This window comes from Theobroma cacao, chromosome 5 (assembly GCF_000208745.1).
Source record: "Theobroma cacao cultivar B97-61/B2 chromosome 5, Criollo_cocoa_genome_V2, whole genome shotgun sequence".
NCBI classification, from domain to species: domain Eukaryota; kingdom Viridiplantae; phylum Streptophyta; class Magnoliopsida; order Malvales; family Malvaceae; genus Theobroma; species Theobroma cacao.
The window spans coordinates 8106396-8128034 of NC_030854.1; the positions used below are offsets into that span (position 1 = coordinate 8106396).

General features: G+C 32.3%; 2 protein-coding genes across 3 annotated transcripts; one reads left to right on the forward strand and one right to left on the reverse strand.

Moving 5' to 3' along the window:
- Positions 6424–10144, forward strand: LOC18598364 (putative HVA22-like protein g). Of its 2 annotated transcripts, none has more exons than XM_007027861.2 (8): positions 6424–6627; positions 6753–6852; positions 6985–7074; positions 7234–7332; positions 8127–8183; positions 8260–8323; positions 8411–8620; positions 8897–10144. In XM_007027861.2, exons 3-8 carry the CDS (start codon positions 7043–7045, stop codon positions 9137–9139), a joined length of 705 nt encoding a protein of 234 aa, XP_007027923.1. In that variant the 5' UTR covers positions 6424–6627; positions 6753–6852; positions 6985–7042; the 3' UTR covers positions 9140–10144. The 2 variants fall into 2 exon arrangements, with proteins under 2 accessions (XP_007027923.1, XP_017977896.1); XM_018122407.1 differs by having other exon boundaries at positions 6426–6627; positions 6982–7074.
- Positions 9370–9888, reverse strand: LOC18598365. The gene has a single exon (XM_018120915.1). It carries the CDS (start codon positions 9886–9888, stop codon positions 9370–9372), a length of 519 nt encoding a protein of 172 aa, XP_017976404.1.

The window sequence follows — 21639 nt, forward strand, 5'->3', positions numbered from 1 at the left end:
CACTTAAAATAATTACTAGTTAGAATAATGTAGATCTCATCTACTTAATTGTATGAGATGTATGAGAGTTATTCCAAAATCTTGACATAATTTATCACACTCACAAAATCCTAATTTATAATAAATAATAGAAATTAGTTTAAATATTTTAATGACATAATATGTAAAATAGTTTCTAAACTATTAAAAAAATTCAAATAAACTCTTATACTTTTATTGAGTTTAATTAAGTCTTTATACTTTTATTTCAAGTGAAATAGGTCATTGTATTTTTATTCTAAATCAAATAAGTTCTTATAACTAATTAGTGATATAATCAAAATGTCACTTGTCATTCTTTGTCACGTGATACTAACATGATATTAATATGACATGTTGATATATTATAATTAATAATGACGTAGCATGTTGATGTAGCATTATGACATTATCATATCATATTTTCACCTTCAACTTTAATGCCACGTCAGCATCATGTGGGTATAAAATGACAAGAAAGATTTTGATTAATGATAATTAATCAATTATTAATTATAAAAATTTATTTGATCTAAAATAAAAGTATAAGGGTTTGATTGAACGTAATAAAAAATAAGAGTTTATTTACTCAAAATAAAAATACAAAAATTTAATTAAACGTAATAAAAGAATAAATATTTATTTAAATTTTCTTGAATACTTCATGAGCTTATTTGAATATTATGCTTATTTTAATTGAGTAATTTTAATTTTTTTTCTTAATAAATTGAACTTTAGTTATAATTAAACCATGTCAAGATTCTGTAAATGAGAAGCCGAAAGAAGTGAGGCTAACCCAAGGGCCAAAGGCCCATCTAGATGCCACATTCTGAGATCATTAACCATCCTATCTGTTTTCAAGGCTAACCCAAACAAGAACTTAGGTTACCATACTGTATCTCAGGAATCCAACAACAGCAAGACCCAGCCAATAAATTGAAGCTGTAATAACAAAGAATGAAAACCATAGATGAAGCCCAATGCTCTTTATCTTTATCCAATTAAAATCCAACCTGACTCAACTCTCATTTTCATTTTTGGCCCAATTTAATTTACTTGTTTGGACTACAATTGAAAATGAGCTGTTGGACATAGGTGAGACCCCCATTTCACAACTTATACGACTTCTTTGGAGACTCCTCTTGCATTTCACTAAGCCCGCCCAATATCGGGAATCAAACATGAAAATCTTTTATATTACTAATTCATAAAAACAATATTATTATCAAATAACAACAAAAAGGAAAAATATATATATATTGTGATACCCATCTTACATTAGATATAAATATAATTATTAAGATCTATATAAAAATTTAAATCAATCACTACCAGCCATTTAAGTTTAAGTTTTTAAGATCACATGGTTTAAATTTAAAAAATTATTGAATTAGTGTTGCTTGCATCAAAATCGTTATAATAAGTATTAGAGTATATATTAGTTCAGTGTAGACGTTGACAATACACTGATGAGATTATGATCCTGTGGAATGGGAGTGGATGTAATTGTGATACCTTATCCCATATAAGTTGTGAATGTGATGCTGAGACTTATATAAGAATTTAAGTCAATTACTACTAACAACTTAAGTTTAAAATTTTTAAAATCAGTTGGTTTAAGCTTAAAAAATTACTAGTTCAGTACTTGGACCTAGATATGAAGAAACCCAACCTTCATTTCAAATTTACTTGTTTTTGTGCTATTTATAGTATATCTATATTATGTTGTATTCACATATTCTTTGTAAATTCATTCATAAATTGTTTTTTTTTTTTTTGCTTTATATGACAATAACTATGTCTAATTGTCAATTGGTTCAAAAAATCAAAACTACAATAATCTAAACTTGGGAATAACAAATTTAAGAAGTTAATAATAAGTGGCCAAAAGTTGTTATATTTCTTTTAAACAACAATTCTTAATTCTCTGTTAACATTGAATAATACTAATTCTCTTTCTTGAAAATAATTATATTTAAGAACATTTTGAATTAAACATTTCCTAACATCCTATCTATACATATCAATATCAGCCAACCCACAAGTATGCATTCATGATTCATATAAAAATACCTTGAGACTACTAAACATCAGCATTTGTCAAAGGTTGGTTCAAAGATTATATTATAATTAATCCCTTATTTAAAGAGTTGGGTTCTAATCTTTTTATTCGAATAAAAGAACTATATAATTAAATATGCAAAAACTCTAGAGAGTAATACACATAATAATGGAGCAAACACATTGAACTACCCAATGAGTTTCCATGGAAGATACCTTTTGCCATTTCTTGATACATATATAGTTTTAGTTTAAACTTGACTTCCAATTCCGCATGCACAGAATTTTTAAATGCTTAATGTGTTGATTTCCTTTTACTTTTATTTAATGTGTTAATTTCCTTCATGAACTAATTTTGGTATATATACATTCAATTGTTTTCTCAAAACAACAAATTTTATCAGGACTTATAATTTTATACTATTTATTTCCATCAGATTATATATCATTCACATATTGAACAAAAAATGATTAATTACTCTAGAAAATATGAACCAATATGCTTTAATAATTAATAGTCTACCAATATTATTGATTTGGTTGACATATGGATTAATGCTAAGAAAACTAGTAGATGAGTCCATGCATTTAAGTTGAACTACTACAACCAAAACTATATATATAAAATTGGCAGATCTTGAATCTTCCAATCTTAAATATGAACATGTAATCTTTCTAGTATTGACCATTTATTAATTTTTATTCCTTTCATTGTTGCAAATTGGTTGGGTCAAAAGTTGACCTACCATAACGACTCAATTTGATATATTATAATAGTTGTTAACATCATTAATTACATCTGCAGGGATTATATTAACTAAAAATAAAATAGAGTAAGGAATAGTCATGAACTTGGTCCAAGGGAAAGCCTGTCAACATTCATGAAGGATCATGGCACTTGCAAATGTATATAAAAAAATCCCAAGATTTTGACAAAGTCGAGGCCATTTGTTTAGTCAATTGCTTACCATGGAAATAGTGCTCGTAGTTTCGTAGAAGTTATATCAAGTGCCTTGTTTACTTTTTTTTTATCATCATTATATAACAATGAATGAGTCATAAATTTTAAAGCGCGTTTATTTTCGCACCTTACACTTTCTTGGTTCAACTAAACATTTCTTTCTCTTAGATATAACCATTTGAGTCCCTAACAAAACATCTTTCTTTTTAAAATTTACAATATAAAACTTTCATATTTAGATTTTAAGATAAGACTTTGAATTGAGAAAAAAATAAAAAAAAATAATGTTCGATTCGGCTTAAATAGGGTTTTAATATATTATTCGGTTTTGATTCGATTGTTCAATTAGAAATTAAAATTATTCGGATTGAATCAACTGCATTTTAAAGTAATTTTATTTTTTATAAAATAAAAAATCATTTATCAATAAATTTAAGTAAATAATAAAAAATTAAAATTTTTATAAAAAAAATTGTGAAATAGAACCGATGAAGTTTGGTTCAATTTATAAAAACATTTGATTTAATATTTATAAAATTCGAATATTGAATGTTATTTTATTTTATTTTTAAAAATCAAATCAAATCATACTGTATGCAGCCTACGTCGTATAGAAAAAAGAAGAGTTACAATTGCTTGAATCATTAGACTGCCTTTGTCAAGCAATTAGATTCCCAACGCAATTCCTTTATTGTTATCTATTTTTATAAAAAAGAAGAAAGAAAGAATATTTTCAATTAAAAAAAAGTAAAGGGCAGGAAAGGAACAAAAATAATATAAAAAGAAAAAAGTGAGCACTTTTTTAATTTTCCCTCTTTTTATTTTTTCTATATAAATATTTTTCATGAAAAAGTTCACAAAAATATATGAAATAAGCTTAATCTAATGTCTTCTCATTATTCCTTTTTTTTTATTTCATATTTTCCTAAATGCAACAAAGAAAAAAAAATCCTATTATTGAAATATTTTTAAATAAATTCAATTAAAAAAGAAAGAAAGTAATGAAAAAAGAAAGCATTAGTTTAAATTATAACAATAAATGCCTTTCGAAAAAAATTATAATAATAAACACTATAAACTTAAATGCTCATAGATATAAAATTTTGCTATTATTATGCAAATCACTATAAATAAAATTAATATTATTGATTTTTTTATTTTTTATTCCTAGATTTTATAAAAAATATTTTAGTGTCATTAAAATGAAGTTTAAGACTTAAATAAAATAATTATTAAAATGAAAAAATTCTTGTTTAATTTACTTAAAAAATGATTAAATTTGTGTCTTATTTGTAAAATGTAATTTATAATTTAATCATATCATTGATTATTCAAGTTAATGGTGTGAGTTAATATATTAACTTCAAGGCTTAAAAATATTAACCCTGATTTTGATTTTTGTTAAAATTAATTGAAATATACTTCACGCTTTATGCTTTGATTTATTGAAACACTTTCAAAATTATATGTATAATTCTTTTTGGTACATAAGACCCGGATGTTTCGATTTGGTATCTCAGGCTAGGTGAGTCGGACAAGTCTTTTGAAATTAACAAACATAACTCTTTCGGAGGATTTGTCAAGTATGTCGTTCCCAAAGAGCCATTTTGTACCAAGTTCGCAAGAGAATCGGCACATATATTACCTCATCTAAATATATGTCGAATTTTCTTCACCCACCCTTCCTCCATCAAGACGAGACAATCATGCACTAATGTAATATAAGGATGATTCTGATTGACACCCGCTTTCAAAAATTTGACCACCATTGACGTGGTATCCAATTCGACCACCAGCTATTGTATCTGTAGACTCTTGGCAAGTAATAAACCCTCTCTAATGCCTCGTAACTTAGTAGCTAAGTTATTTGTAATTCTAGTGTTAATGACGAACCCACGCACTCATTCACCATCAGCATTATGAATGAGGGCTCTAGCATGACTTGTAGCCAATTTAAAAGCACCATCAATATTTAGAATGAAATTATATTTATAATTTTCATTTCTAAACGTATTGTCATAATTAAGAAATTTGATTATATTAATATTAACGTGTATTAAATTTTGTAATAAAGTATAAATATGAAAAATTAATAATTTTTTTTTCTAAATTTTGATACATATATATATATTTGGTTAGCGCAAACTTGCTTCTAAGTTAAGAGATACAAAGAATTATCTGCCAAGTCATAAAATGATTTTTATGAAGAAATATATTTTACAGAAGCCAAGGGGATACTTGGATGAAAAGGATGAAGGAAGAAATGTTGGGCATACGCTTTACCATTAGAAGATTCTTAAGGGGTTAGTATGAAAGGTCCCACACGCCAAAGCAAAAAGGCAAAGGAAATCAATTTATTGTGTCTTCTTTGACCTAATGCAGTCCTCTACATCACCAATATTCTTATTATAAGGTTTTTCTTTTTGGTGCATCGTATTAAAGGTTTATAACATATGGTGACTACGTCTACCCTCTAAATTATAATTTATCATTAAAATATATTATAATTATAATTTATCATTAAAAATGTCATGTCATAAAAATAAAGTATTTAAAAAAACTTTTGATAAGTTGAAGAACTTAAAATTTGAGATAAAATATTATACATTTCATGAAGATGATGTTGTCACGCATGCTCCTATTTGATGTAGATGCAAACGGGAAAATTGTCATACAAATATACATACATCAAGGGGTGTGCATAAGGAAGTAGAAAGACCAAGTTTAGAAGACACGCTTTCCTTTTAATAGATGAGCAGATTGCAGATACGAATAAGAAAGAATTGGAATTGGAACATTTTAGAAACCACTTAGCAATCAATAAGTGCATCTCTCTCTCACTCTCGTACTATTCTAATATTCTTCACGTTTTTTTTTTCCATATTTCTAGAATTATTTTGACAAAAGCTAATTGCCTTCCAAAATACCAAGATTCTACATCAACTTCAATTTCAAATTTGTACGTTCCCTCCCTTTTTTATTATTATTAATACTGTAATTTGAACATAATAATAATAATAATAGAGTAAATAATCCTTTTCTAAAAGGCCTCTCAATCATTGTAAAGTGAAAGTTGCTTGCTGCTAAAAATGATCTATTTCTCAACAAAAGTGCACTTCTTCCTCAGATAAAAGGTTTTGTAAGTTTATGAAATGACAATAATACCCCGATGAGGAACAACTGCCAAACGGTAATCCCGTTGGAAGCGTCCCAAGAAATCCTTGGACGCTGAAATGCGTGTAATATCGTGACGAAGGGAGGAAGCGTCTCTGCCAAGAAATTCCCAGCTTTGATTTTCATTTTCCCTTTAAATCCAATCCCTTTCTTCTTTTTTTTTTTTTTCTTATTATTATTATTGTTATAACTACTTGATTATTAACTGCTGCCTGCTGCGCATTGGCCGATACCATATAAACAAATTAAATCCACATATAAATACCAAACATTTCTCTCATTTTCCCTTTGATCTCAAGTTTTCTGCCCAGAAAATTACAACAAACAAAAGAGTCTTCTCTTTTCTTTCTCTGTCTCTCGCGGCAACACATTTTCCTCGCGGAATCGACGAGATCCTTTGTTTCGTTTCCAAGGTTTTAACTCCTTAACCCCCAGATTTCGTTCTAAAGAATCTTAACAAACGTGTCTCTCGTAGATTTCTGTTTTACTTTGTCTTCTCTTTCTGTTTGCTGATTCATTTCTTCTTTCCCTTTTGCAGAGTTTTTGCTTCTTTTAAAGTTTCCGTTTTTGATGCAATAGATCAGGCTACTTCGTTAATTCATTTTAGCCTGCCATCTTTTTTTTGGTTTTGGAAACAGGTTTGGAAATTTGGGTTGCCCTTTTTTTCTTTTTTTTTTTTGGATTCTGCACTTTGCATGGTTCAATGAATGAATGATCTAATGAAGAGAGTTTTGATTTTATTTATGGAATACTACTTTTTTTGTCAGCAGGAAAACTAGCGCCGGAGATTGGAGAAATCAGAATTAAAAGTTTCTTTTTTTAAAAAAAATGTTGGGTGAATTCATTACCAGATTGCTTATGTAAGTCATTTCAATTTGTTTTTTTCTCCTTTTTTTTGCTTCTTCATGTTGTTTTATGTATCATGACTTTGCATTTAATGTTCATTGCTTGTTAAAAGAATGGTTACTTTGATTTCTGGGTTTTGATCTTATCGATTTTCCGGTGATTTGTATTTTCAGTTTGATTCTTGGATATGCATATCCAGCGCTTGAGTGCTTTAAAACGGTGGAGAAGAACAAGGTCGAGATAGAAGAACTCAGATTTTGGTGTCAATATTGGTATCAAGCCTTTGCCTTTCACATTTTCTTGCATTTTGCTACGTAGCCGTAGACTTTTCTCATCCTGGACAAGTTTGCCAATTCAATCCCGTATAACTCCTTACATTTTGTTTCTTTCTGCTTGATTGATCCTACTAAGGTTGACAAATTCAACCTTAGCACCCAGTCTTTCCAAATTAAATACAAATTAAGTTAATTCGTAAAATCACCCATTGGATTGCTACAACATGTCAAATCCAGTTAGGCTCCATAGATTCTTAGGAATATATCATTTGAGGCGAAATGGATGACATGATATTTCTTCAGTTTTAATTATTCCAATATCATAATTTTGGCTTTTTCCAATTCAAAAAGGGCAGAGGACTACAGTTTATTGTTGCTGGCCTGGATTGAACCGTGGTTGTATGAGGAGTCCGCAATGTGTTGCGAGATAAGAACCATTAGAACAAAGGCCATTTCTTATTCCTCGTTATATTATTGCATATGACATCGAGAAGGATAGACCCCAAAGAATTTTTTATGAAGAATATCTACATGAGAAAGCAATATTCTAACTGGTCAGGAGGATAATGCCTGGATTCCATGGCTTGGGTTTATGGATTAGTTGATAGTAGAACTAGAACTTAATTGTTCGGTCATCATTCATATTGAGTAGTGATACGGCTCACTTGTCTTTGTCACTTTTGTTATTACTATCCCAAAACACACTTGAACCAATCTTTCATTCTGGCCTGTGCTTTGTTTGTTTAGCTTTCTATTAAGTCGAAAGTTATGGTGACAATGAAATTTTGCAGGATCGTTGTGGCGTTTCTGACAGTTTTTGAGAGGATAGGGGACTTGTTCATTTCATGGTATACAGAACTCTCTGAACTTTTATATCTCTAATCTGATTTGCTTAGAATTCTAATATTAGAAACTCTCCTGAAGGTTGCCTATGTATGGCGAGCTGAAGCTTACACTCTTAATCTACCTATGGTATCCTAAGACCAAGGTAAAAGCAAAACGCACAAGCAATGCATTTCATATTTTTTGCAATCCCTTGAGCTCAATTAACAATAATAAGCTTCTGATCATGCAGGGAACGGGTTATGTATACGATACCTTGTTGCGGCCTTACATGGTAAGGCATGAAACAGAAGTCGATAGAAAGATACAGGAGCTAAGAGCCAGAGCATGGGACTTTGCTTTATATTACTGGCAGAACTGCACAGAATTGGGGCAGACAAAATTCTTCGAAATGTTTCAATACTTGGCTGGCCAATCTTCGAGGTTAAAACATGGCAATCAGGTATACCTTCCTCCCATGTTATTCTAATTTCTACCCCTTCTTTAATTCGACCTTGAAGTTTAGACAGCAGAGGTTTAACATAACATAAACAACCCAGTATTTCTCAGCAGCATCATTCCTTTAACATTAACACACCACATGGACAATGTTTATCAAACTCTGGTTCATCAAATATGTGATTAATTCTATAATTTCAATGTACAAGATGGGCACAACTTGAAACAATTAGCACTAAAATTTCTAATTCTTCAATGTTATTTCACCAACCTTTTGCAGAAATCTGATCAGCAAAATCCACCAAATGGTTCCCGTAGTCAATCAGGGAAGAGCAAGAATTGGCCTCCGACGACAATCAACCGTGCCGTTGTAGAATTCCCCAAGTCAAAACTCGTCCACTTCCAACCTGACAGCCAATCAGAACACGACCAGAGCGACGACGACTCAATTCCGGACTCTCCCTGTAACTCCAAGCTCCGACAGGCTCGCTTTAAGCCCCGCCGTACCAAACCACACAATTGATAATTTGTAACAAACAAACTAAAATTGTACAAAAAACCCCAAAATTGCAAACATAAAAAACAAAAAGGAAAGAAACACAGTATTGTTTTTTAAACACCAAAGTCTGAAATTCAATTCATTCAATTTTTTCCTTTGTAATATAAATTATGTGTTATCATAATGTCCGTACAGTTAAAAGCATTTTGTGTATTCTATCCCTCGTCCTGCGTGTAAAACGCACCCTTTATCAGTTATCTAGTGAAGTGGATTCCAATGTATCGGAGGATAAGATCAACGACTCGGGTCAGACCCGGAAGGAGTTTGAGTTGGAAGAACCGAAGGCAGGAAGAGATGGGGTTTTGAGAAGAGAACCGAAGCCAAATCCGACGGAAAAAGTGAGGCCCAGAAGAGTCAGGAGAGGCCGACATGGGCTGGAGATAAGCCCAAGCAGCCTGTTTTACTAAACGGTTACGGATGGAGATTTCGTACCCGGAATTGGTGGCGGATCCAGCGGCGGTTGGGGAGTTGATAGCGACAGCTGAAGAAGGGAGGATGTCTTTGAGTGAAGTGTAGGAAGCTAAAGAGGTTTTGAGGGAGATAAGCTCGAGGTCAAGCGGCGATGAGGAGGCGCTGCCGTTGGGGAGGCTGTTTGCGGTCTGGAGAGGTTTTGGGGTTAGGAGAGTTAGCCTCGTGGGGAGTTGGACTGGGCTAGATATGGAGTTGCGGCGGCCGAGAGTTGATAGCGGCGGTTGCTCTGGTTCGTCGTCCATGGTGGAAGAAGGAAGAAAAAAACAATGAAAGTGCGGAGTTAGTTCTCTTTGGCTTGAAGTCTCCAGCGGCGGCTGCCAAATTGGTGGTGGAATGGAATTGGGGTGCAATTATCAGAGAATATAAGCTTTGTCTTTTTATTTTTTATTTTTTTTTATCCCTTGACTGACTCGACTCTCGAGTGGTGCATTGCTCATCAGCCCTTTTGTTGGTTTCTTATTATTTATTTCCTTTAATTTCATCAAAACATTTTCCTTTAATGGATTCATATCATATTAAATGTACTAGACTTTATTTAGAATTTACTTAGTTTATAAATTTAACTTTATCTGGGGTTTAACTAAAGTTATTATCAATATGCATTTAAAATATCAAGTCAATCTCGTATTTATAAGTCTTGCAATTCATTTATCATGAACTAACATGAAAAAATAAAAAATTAATTAAACTTGTTATGAATAAATATGCGATATCCATTGTATTATGACTTAAGAAGTGCATACTAATAGCCTAATAAGCAAGATATAAGAAATGTAATAGGATTTGAACTCTTAGATAAAGTTAGATTATGATTATGATTTAAGGGGTTGTTGACCTATAAATAGATCTTTCACTTCATTTGTAAATATACATTTGAATAAGATCTTCTTGCTTCCTTTAAATCCTTTCGCTTATATTTCTCTTATAATTGTTCTTTTAAAATTTATTTCATAGTACGCTATCAGCACGATAAATTAATTTATAAAGTTTTAGAATTATTATGTTTTCATCTTCAATGATTGGGTTTTGATTTTTGATTTTAGAAAATCATATAAATGACATAATATCTTTTTAGTATTTTCATTTCTTAAAAATCAACCTTAACATGAATTTTACTATCATGTTGTATATATTATATTTTATCCCTTGATTGGAAAGTGAATTTGCTATTATATAGCTATTAATGAAAAATTATGAATGTTCATTCCCTGAAGTGAATACGACAAACGAATTACTAATAAAAAATTATAAATTTGTCAATTCCCTGAAGTGAATACAACATCATTTAATAATTATGATGGCTATAATAATTTACACTATCAATCTTTTAATTAAGGATAATTTTGCCACCAGAAGTGGATGGATAATTTTACAATCAAAATCTAAGAATAATTTTGTCACAAGAAGTGGAAGAATAATTTTGTCAATTTTACCACCAGAAGTTGATGGATAGTTTTACAATTAGAAGTTGATAGACACCTTAACCCACTAACCCACGAGAAGTGGATAACCCATCAAAAGTGGATAAATATTTGTAACCCACTAAAAGTAAATAAATTCTTTTAACCCATAAATGAAAAGACAAAAATGAGAAGAATAAAAGGAATATAGAAAACGTATTTACCATTGGTCACGTATCTATTGTATGTCTTGAATTTTATCAAGCATCACCGAAAACTACAACATCTTGTGATGATTTTAATCATGACCAAGTTGATACAACACATCAAGATATTTGTCTTCTTCTGAAAAAGGAATTGAACATTTAATTGGTAATGAAAATATCCGATAATGAACTTAATAGTAATTGCATATTTTAGTATAATTATATTATGAAGATGCTTTAATATGTTTTCATTATATTTAAATGATATGAACTTATTATGTATTTAATGTTTTTTTTAACTGAAAATTCCTGCAGGGCACAGTTACCTTGTTAAAGTTTTATTAATAATGTTAAAAATGAAGTACAGTAAGGAGGGGGACCAAAGCCTTACCTCTGGAATTACATGATTAAGAAGAGATAAAATTCCTAATACAACAATTATTACCTTTACCATGATTTCTAGTGTGAGAAGGAAAATAATCTACCTACATACAAGAACCTATGATAATTTTTGTCAAAGAGACATTACAAGTAAAAAGAATAAAAACAAAAAAGGGAAGTAACACTCTGTTACAATTATTTAAATCTAACATAACCTAGACGAGCTTTGTCTAACCGCAGAATACCACGTAGTTTTCCAAAAGCCAAATTAAAAACTTGAAGCTCCTGATGTTCGTGCCCAAGGTTTGCTAATAAGTCTACCGCCTGATTCCTTTCTCGAAAAATATGAGACAACTTGAAATTAAATTGAGTAAGTAGTTTTGGAATACTAGACAATAAATACCTGTTATCATGTGACCCTTGACATTTCTCCGTAAGCATATGTATCATCACCAAAGCATCCATCTCAATCCAGATTTGCGAAATACCATAATCACGACATAAGATTAGTTTTCTACGTAGTGCTCATAATTTTGCATGAATAGAGGTTTTGGCACCAAAATTTTCATAAAATCCAAATACTAATGCACTGTATGGTCCCGCAGTACACCCCTTCCTACAGCATTCTGAAAATTATTTCTTGAGCTATCATCAACATTCAGCTTAAACTCACCTGTCAATGATTTCTGCCAATATAGTATCTATGGTGGAGATATTTTGACCTTTGGAAATGTAAATCCCCAAGTTTGAGCAATTTGCAAATCTCCCCGCCATTGCCATTGTTGAAATTGTTTCCCATGGAATAACTGGTGAGTGAGTTTCAATATTTTCATATCACTCTATCGAAATACATTCCTAAGTTCATGTGTTTCGCATCATTTCTTTCCAACCATAGGAACCAAAATATAAATAATGGAATTAAAGTACGGATATGGCCCTGTTTGATGAAATCACCAGAATATGCCCATGCCCATATAATCTGAGAGACATTCTGTGGATTAGTAATGTAGATTTGAAAGAATTTTGCAAAATAATCCCAAACCTGTTTAGCTATCGAATTGTCTCACATGATATGCATAAGTGATTCCTCCGAGTTGCAACACTAACATTTAGAGGCTAAGGAAAATCCTTTCTTTTTCAATATCATCTCCAAAGGAATCAAATTATTCAATAACCTCCATAACAAAAAAAAGTAATAAGAGGAACACTTTTATGCCAAATAAAATTAAGTACTGGGTTTACCAATTGTCGTTGACGAATTAAATCCCAGGTAGACTTAGTAGAGAAATATCCACATGAAGTTGGAATCTAATATGCGACATCCTCAATAGATGTGTCAAACGAAATTTGTAAAATTTCAATTACGATTTTCGCTGGTAAGACATGGCTCAATTTCTTCTCATCCCATTCCCCATTATTAAAGAAATAGCTTACTTGCTGCATGGAGGAAGTAAAAGCAGGGAAATAACATACCAAAGGTTCATTGCCCATCCAACAGTCATGCTAAAAAACTACCTTCCCCCTACCAAGTCGCCATTTGATATACTGCTCAGTATCCAGACAGCACGCTATCATCCGTTTCCATGTCTGGGAGTCGTGAGGTTTTGGCTGTATGTCTCTTAGAATTTTGCCCTTGTAGTATCTAGCTCTCATGAACTGTGTCCATAAGCTGTTACAAGTCTGAAATCTCCACCACAGCTTGATGCTAAAGGCTTCAAATACATCGTTTAAGTTTCGTATATCTAAGCCTCCTTCAGAGGAAGAAAATGTGATTTTTCGCCATGAAGTCTAATGAATTTTTTGTGCTTCTACAGAATCTCTCCATAAAAAACTATTAAATAATCTTTCAATTTTTTCAATGACACATTGAGGAGGTTTAAGGACCTGGAGTAAATAAATAGGTAATGAAGATAATACACTTCATAGTAGAGTAATCCTCCCTCTAGAAGTAAAAATTTTGTTTTCCCATCCTGTAATTTTCTCCCTTAGTTTCATAAGCAGATCATCAAACAAAATCACCTTTTTGGGACCTTTATAAAGAGGGGCTCCCAAATAAGTAATAGGTAAATTCTTGTGAGTGGAACCTGTAACTTGTGAGATTATTTGTCTTCTTGAGGTTGCAATATTTTTATGAGTAAAAAAGAAACTCTTTTAGGGATTGACTTGATGTCCGGAAACTATATCATATTCCTGCAAAAACATTAGAATTTTTTGCAAAGAGAGTAAAAATAATAACATCATCCGCAAAAACCAAATGGCTTACTAGAAGTAGGCAACCTAGAGCATAAAGAAGAGAAGGATATTGGATAAATAATGCATTTATTCCTCTCGAAAGGTATTCGGCAGCCATGATGAATAATTGAGGTGAGATAGAATCACCCTGACAAAGCTCTCGTTCTGATTTAAAGTAGCTTGTTGTCTTGCCATTAATTAAAACTAAAAACTAACAATTCAAAATACACTGTTGAATCATATCTATCCATTGTGCATGGAAGCCAAAGTGCTGAAACACTGTATAAAGAAAGTTCCAATCAAGGCGATCATAGGCATTCATCATGTTCAGCTTGATCGCTATGTTCCCCCCTCGAGCCTTTTGATGAATTCTCCCAATTAATTCCTGAGCAGACAGTATGTTATCACTTATCAATCTTCCACCCACAAATCCACTCTGGTTTTCTGTAATGATGGAAGGTAAAAGCTTGGCCAACCGGTTTGCCAACAACTTTGTAATGATTTTATTCAGAACATTACAGAGATTAATCGGCCTAAAATCACTCCAAGTTGAGGCGTTACTTTTCTTAGGCAGAAGAACCAAGGTGGTAGAGGTAATCCCATGAGGTAGATTCGTCCCTTGAAAGAAATCCATAACTGCTGCATGAAGGTCATCTGCTATAATATTCCAACACTGTTGGTAGAAATATGATGAGAATCCATCCATCCCGGCAATGCTATCCTTATTAATGGCAAAGACTACTTCTTTAACTTCTTATTTCGTAGGTATTGCACATAGAAAAATATTTTCAGAATAGGAAACCAAGGAAGGAATAAGAGAGTTATTGAACCTGGACATATCACAATGCTCATTCTTCATGAGAGCAGAAAAAAATTCTACAGCATAAGCTTGTATTAATGTCGGTTCCTCAATCCATTCTCCATCCGAATTTTGTACTTTAAAAATATGGCTTTTAATTCTCATGTGGAAGAATCTAATGTTACGTTCTCCCTCTACTAACCATTTTATGCTTGACTTTTGTTGCCAGAATGCCTCCTCTATGCTCAGGAAGTGGTTGAGTTGAGCACATGATTTATTTAAAGCCATCAGGTTTTCAAAGGATTGTTCTTGTTGAAAAATCAGCTCACTTGTTTCAACTCATTTTTTCACCTCCTTAAGGTATGGAAAATGTTACCAAACACTACTTTATTCCACCACTTGAGATTCTGTTTTAGTCTCAGCTGCTTACCCTAAAATGCTTTCAAACCCACGCCATGCATAGGAAGGTTCCAATTTGTGGACACAAAATTTTTAAACTCATGATGTTGGACCCATGCATGCATGAAGCGAAATGAGGAAGGGTACTTCTCAATGGATTGTAAGCATGAAATTAATAACGGGCAGTGATATGAGCCATCCCGGTGTAGGTGTTGCACTCTTGTGAGCTGAAAACATGCTACCAATTATTGGTTGTATACCACCCTATCTAATCTCTACAACATGTGGGAGTTTGTCCATGTGTAAGGTTTGCCTTCAAACCCTCCATTTAATAGACCACAGTCCAATAAGGTAGTTGCAAAATCCTCCATTAATCCTCCATGTGGTGTCGTACCATGCAACTTCTCCGTCCCATTTAAAATGACATTGAAGTCACCCCTCGCAAGTCATGGTCCCTCAATACCTGCAGAAACCGTTCTTACACAGTCCCAAAGCGGCACTCTTTCAGACCTGGTACATTTAGCATAAACAAAGGTTGCAAAAATGGGGAAAGCTAGCCATGGAAATGAGACCCGTACATGTAGACACTGACCATGATCAATTAAAATCTCACAAGACACATCATAAGAATGAAACAACCATATTTTTTGAAAGCAGTTTACAATAACTTTTTCAAAGCCTAGTCTCTTGCGAAAGAATTCTACTTTTTGAGCATAAACCATAGGCTCCAATATACTCAATATTTTAATTTTATGCAAAAGCATTAATTTTTTGATTCTTCTCAGAGTTGGGTTACTTGAGATGCCTTGCACATTCCATATCATCGCATTAATCATGGACAAGTATGAGTGGGAGAGCATATAGAGACAGATTCCGTTTCTTGCATTCCATCATTCTCCTCAGAATTGTCATTAGCTGCTTGCATAGTTATAGGTTTCACCAAAAGTGCACTATTAGATTTTCACCTGTATAAAACCATTGGGTGCACCTCCAAGTTTGCATGGCTTACGTCTGTATGGGAGGGGACTAAACTGTTTTCTTTATTAAATCCGCTTTCATCACTGCTTCCCAATGTTCCTTCATGCATGCATGATGCTGATAAAGGTCTTACTTCATTCCCATCCGGTTGAAACTCATCCGACAGAACTGGACCACCACCTTTTATCACCGACTTCTCCATACGTTCCGCTAGCTTTCGACATCTCTTCTTTTTATGCTTTTGGATCGTAACATTGCTGGCATTCTCCATCGCCTACGTAACATAATCATGAGTCTCGATGTTTTCCACACTATCATCAACATCTTGCTCAAAAGAGCTATCTTGGACCCTTGCTTGGATTGATCTTTGGGAGGATAACAGTGAGCCTTGACCTTGCTCTAGCTTTTGGAATCGTACTTCACATCTCCCTGGCTCTTTATTATAGCCTTTTTGAACCTCCCTTGGTATTTTTTCAACTTTTTAGTCCTTTAATGTGTCCTGGTTATCCCTAATTTCCTCCATAGGTTGTGGATTTGATACGGCTTCTTTGAATCCCATTCATTTCGACTGTGCAGTACCCAAAAACCCTTCATCTGTTCTGGAAATCTCTTGCCTTAGCTGAGGATTGCTTGTTGGCTGAAGTAAAATTTTTGGTTGAGCCTCGGCACTGTTCACCATCTCTGTTTGCCCTTGTTTTTCATGATCTAAATGCCCACCTTTTTCCATTGAGCCAAACATTGTAAATCTATTCTTGGTTTTGCACAGATCTATCTCTTTATCCTCTAACATCCTTTCTACGCCACTCGAAGCCCTCGCATCTAACTTAGATGAATTCCCAACCTCCTGCCATTGACAACGCTGTTTTGCTGGTTCCTCCCGACTTAGTTTTTTTTATTTTTAATAAAAAACTCAGCCTATCCTTTATGTGTCGTGGTCCGCTCTTCCCGGTTCCATGGCACAGAAGGATTATTAGACCGTGGCAACAGATCCTTCGTTTTCTTATCGCCCGGTTTGTTATTGTTTGAATTGTTTCCCAAAATCAAGCATTTTGAGATATTGTGGCCAACATGGCAGTAATGATTATAGTAATTCGGCAACCTTGAGAACTCCACTTTTTGAGAATGACCACCAGTGACTGCTTCCGTCTCTCTATTCTAGATGACAATCCAAACTTTCTCTATAAGCGGTTGTCAGCAATCATATTCCACACAAACCTGGGCGATACTCGGACGAGATCCATTTGCTGTAGCCTCGTCTACATATAGTGATTTTCCAATTATTTTGGCTATCAACATCAGTGCTGATTTTTCACACAGATGTGCCTTTAGGTTTAGGAATGATATCCAAATAGGAACTACCGTCGACTCTTTCTCTGCTTCAAATTTTGGAGAGCACTTAAACACCCTAATCTTTTGGTTCATAATAAACCATTGCTGTTTAATCCATATACGGTTTGAAATCTTGTTCATTCGACAAGTGAATCAATACATGCCTGTAATCCAACCACTGGATCTCGTATGCACCTAAAAGACCAATTCCTTTAAACGCTTGTCGGATCTCTTACAGTTTTGGCATGCGAGTGAACTTACCAATGATGGAATAAGAAAAGGGTTGCGTCAGAGTCTGGATCTCATTTTCGAAGAATACCGCGATTGGCCTATCCTTGTGGATGGACGGATCTAGCATAAGGGGAATCACGGGTGGCTTTTCTCTTGCAGCGACAGATAAAAATGATTTCTTGAAAGCACGAGGAGATAACAGCTAATGGTTTTTGTCTGGAATGGCTTACAAGCAGCCATGGGTGAGTGGCGGAGGTGTCGAATGGTTATGGGCAGACCCGATATGGATGGAGGGGTTGGGCAACCGGTGGGGAGGTGTTGGAGGGGTCCGACGACCTGTCGGTGGCCATCCCATGAGTGTGCAGGAGTAGGGGAAAGTGGAGAGAGTTGAGAACGTTTTCCATTTCTTAGGGAAACATTATGTATTTAATGTTATTTCATGTTAATTTGTAAATTTCTTATTATATATATTTTATTTTATGGAAGAAAATATGGATATTCATCTTGTTGGATCCAAGTTCTATGATGTAAATATAAGTCTAGCAGAAATTGCTACAATACACACTATATTTAAAAATAAGAGATATTTTTCCATTTGACAACAGAAAAAAAAAACCAATGTTAATATAATATCTGATAGTACAAGATTAATTGAAGGTTCCAAAAGAGCTAATATTTTACTACATTGAGGAATAAAGTTTATAATAAATGATGCATTATTTTCTATTAAGTCTCAAAGAAGTTTATTAAGATTTAAAGATATTCGTCTGAATAAATATCATATTGAGACAACGAATGAAAAAGACACTTAATACTTCTATATTACATTTATTATCTCAAATAGGAAATATGTGTTGAACAAAAAATTACTCGCTCTGTTCTCTTAATTAAACTTCACAAATATTAGAATAATTAAAACCCATAATAAACCAGAAGTTTACTAATGATTATAATATTTGACATGACTGGTTGGACCATCTCGGATCAATAATGATGTGAAAAAATATTGAAAATTAATATAATCATTCATTGAAAAACCATAAGACTTTTCAATCTAATGAAATACTCATGTGTTGCTTACTCTCAAGGTAAATAAATTATATAGTTATCACCAGTTAAAGTTGGGTTTGAATTTTCTACGTTTTTGAATAATATTCAGGGTTATATGAGGATAATACCACTTGTATGATATAGTTAAAGGAAGGATACATTAAAGGAGATAGGACAATGCATAGTTCACCAAAATTCTTTTTCACTCATGATCTCGAAGAAAAGGGTGAGATTAGTGTTCAACAAATTGAGTCAAGTGACAATCTAGTAGATTTGTTCACCAAAGCCCTTCTTACTACAACATTTGAAAAGTTGGTATAAAAGATTGGAATGCATCATTTTAAAGATCTCTATAATGCAGTCATTAGAAGAGTAAAATATGCACTGTACTCTTTTCCTTCATCAAGGTTTTTCCTACTGGGTTTTTCTTGATAAGGTTTTTGATGAGATAGTATTTCAAAAGCGTAGAATAATTAAAACCATAGTAAATCAGAAGTTTATTAATGATTTTAATATGTGGCATAACCGGTTGGACCATCCCGGATTAATAATGAATGCGAAAAATTATTGAAAATTAATATGATTATTCATTGAAAAACTAGAAGATTTTTTAATCTAATGAAATACTCATGTGCTGCTTGCTCTGAAGGCAAGTAAGTTATAAAGCTATCACCATTTAAAGTTGGGATTGAATTCCTTACGTTTTTAAATAATATTCAGGGTTATATGAAGATAATACCGCTTGCATGACATAGTTAAAGGAAGGATATATTAAAGGCGATAAGACAATACATAGTTCGCCAAAATTCTTCTTCACTCGTGATCTCGAAGAAAAAGGTGAAATTGGTGTTCAACAAATTTAGTCAAGTGACAATCTAGTAGATTTGTTCATTAAGCCCTTCTTACTGCAATATTTGAAAAGTTGGTACAAAAGATTGGAATATATCATTTTAAAGATCTCTATAATGCAGTCATTAGGGAAAGTAAAATATGCATTGTACTCTTTTCTTTCATCAAGGTTTTTCCCACTGGGTTTTTCTTGATAAGGTTTTTAATGATGGAATATTTCAAAAGCGTATTTTTGAAAAGAATTATATACTATTTTTCCTTCACTCGAGTTTTTTTCCATGAGATTTTTTTCCTTGTAAGGTTTTAATAAGGCATATTCTTAATACAATGGACACTCAAGGGGAGTGTTATGAACAAATATGTGAATGTCCATTATATTATGACCCAAGAAGTGCAGACCAAGTCAAACAGTCCAATAGGCAAGATACAAAAAATGTAACATAATTTGAACTTTTAGATAGAATAGATTAGGATTATGATTCAAGAGGTTGTTAGCTATAAATAAGTCTCTTATTTTATTTGTCAATACACACTTGAAAAAGATTTTTTTACTCCCTTTAAATTCTTGCTTTTATAGTTGTTTTTTTAAGATTTATTTCATAATAAAACTTTCATTTATTACTTTATTAATTCTTTTTATTACATCAATTATCACCACCCAGTATGTATAAAATTCAATTATTAATTGTGAATTTTACATACGAAAGTAATGATTAATAATATTTTGAAAAGTGTTAGTTGAAAAAGTAAAGAAGTGAAGTTGAATCCATATAAAAACTCATGAATATGGGTTAAATTTGAAAAGTAATGCGGCAAAATGTAGGCATTTAATAGAAACATACGCTTATTTAATTATAATTTGAAAAACAAGAGAGTTTTCCATAGCTCTTCACCAGGGAATTAAATAGAGTCATTTTTTTAATAATTGTAATATTAAATGATGTCTCCTAAATATGTAAACAGGTTGCTGTTATGCCAATATTTGCAAGTATTTAACCGAATCACATAAGGTTCAGGTATCCTATATTCCCTTATGGGTAAATTTGAAGGTTTTTAATATTTGACTCAGGTTCGGGTATGTTTCAAGTATCACTTTTAAGATATCCTAAACCTAAACTTGATTCTATATATAACCAACTTTCCTTTTTGTAAACTAAGAAATATAACATCATTTTTTATATGATTTTTAGTTGTTTACGTTGTTGTTTGAGTTATGTAATTAGGTATGTAATGGATTTAGGTAATTAGTTGATAATACTATATTATTAGCGTTCAATTTTGGATAGTGTTTTACGATTTTAATTTGGTTTTAATAATATTCAAGTACCTTTTTAATTAAATAGATTTGGGATAAAAATAACATCATGTCACATGATCATTTATCATAACATGTGAACATGTTATATAACATAAAAATAATATGCAATATTTTGATTAATTATAATTAATTAATTATTAGTTATAATGACTTATTTGATAAAAAATACTAATACAAACACTTGAGTTCACGTAATAAAAGAATAAAAATTTATTTAATTTTTTAAAAAATAATTTAAAAACTTTTTGTTTGAATTTACTGTATAAATACTCCTCATAACTGGGAAGGTACTAAAATCAGATATAGTGAAAGCAGTGTAAAAGTCAATGGGGTACGTACGTATTCTGTAACTTTAGTTTCATGTGGCCATATAGTAATAATGTTTTTAATATCAAAGTCGGAGATTTACTATTCAAAAAAAAAAAAATCAAGTCGGAGATTTCATAACCATCAAGTTGATGATTTGATGTATTGGTTTAGTCATGGGGGTCCAATCACGTGGGTATCGGGATTGATATCACTGAAAGTTGATCTCATATGGACTGACGACAGTATTATTATACCATAGTTTTTGATGATTTAAATTGGTATCTATCCATATTTATATAAGGTGTGAAAGTCAAATTTGAGGGAACCACGTCGAAGGAGAAACCTTAGAGCCACTTGTTATTGGCTGAAACATCATTTTTTTGGTTTCAAAATTAATGAATCGTAATTGGTCAAATTCGAGCGGCCTAGAGTTTTGTATGTTTCCTTTTCCAAAGTAACCTTAACTTTGCCCAACCACTCTCTCTCTCTCTCTTTTTTACTTTTTATTTATT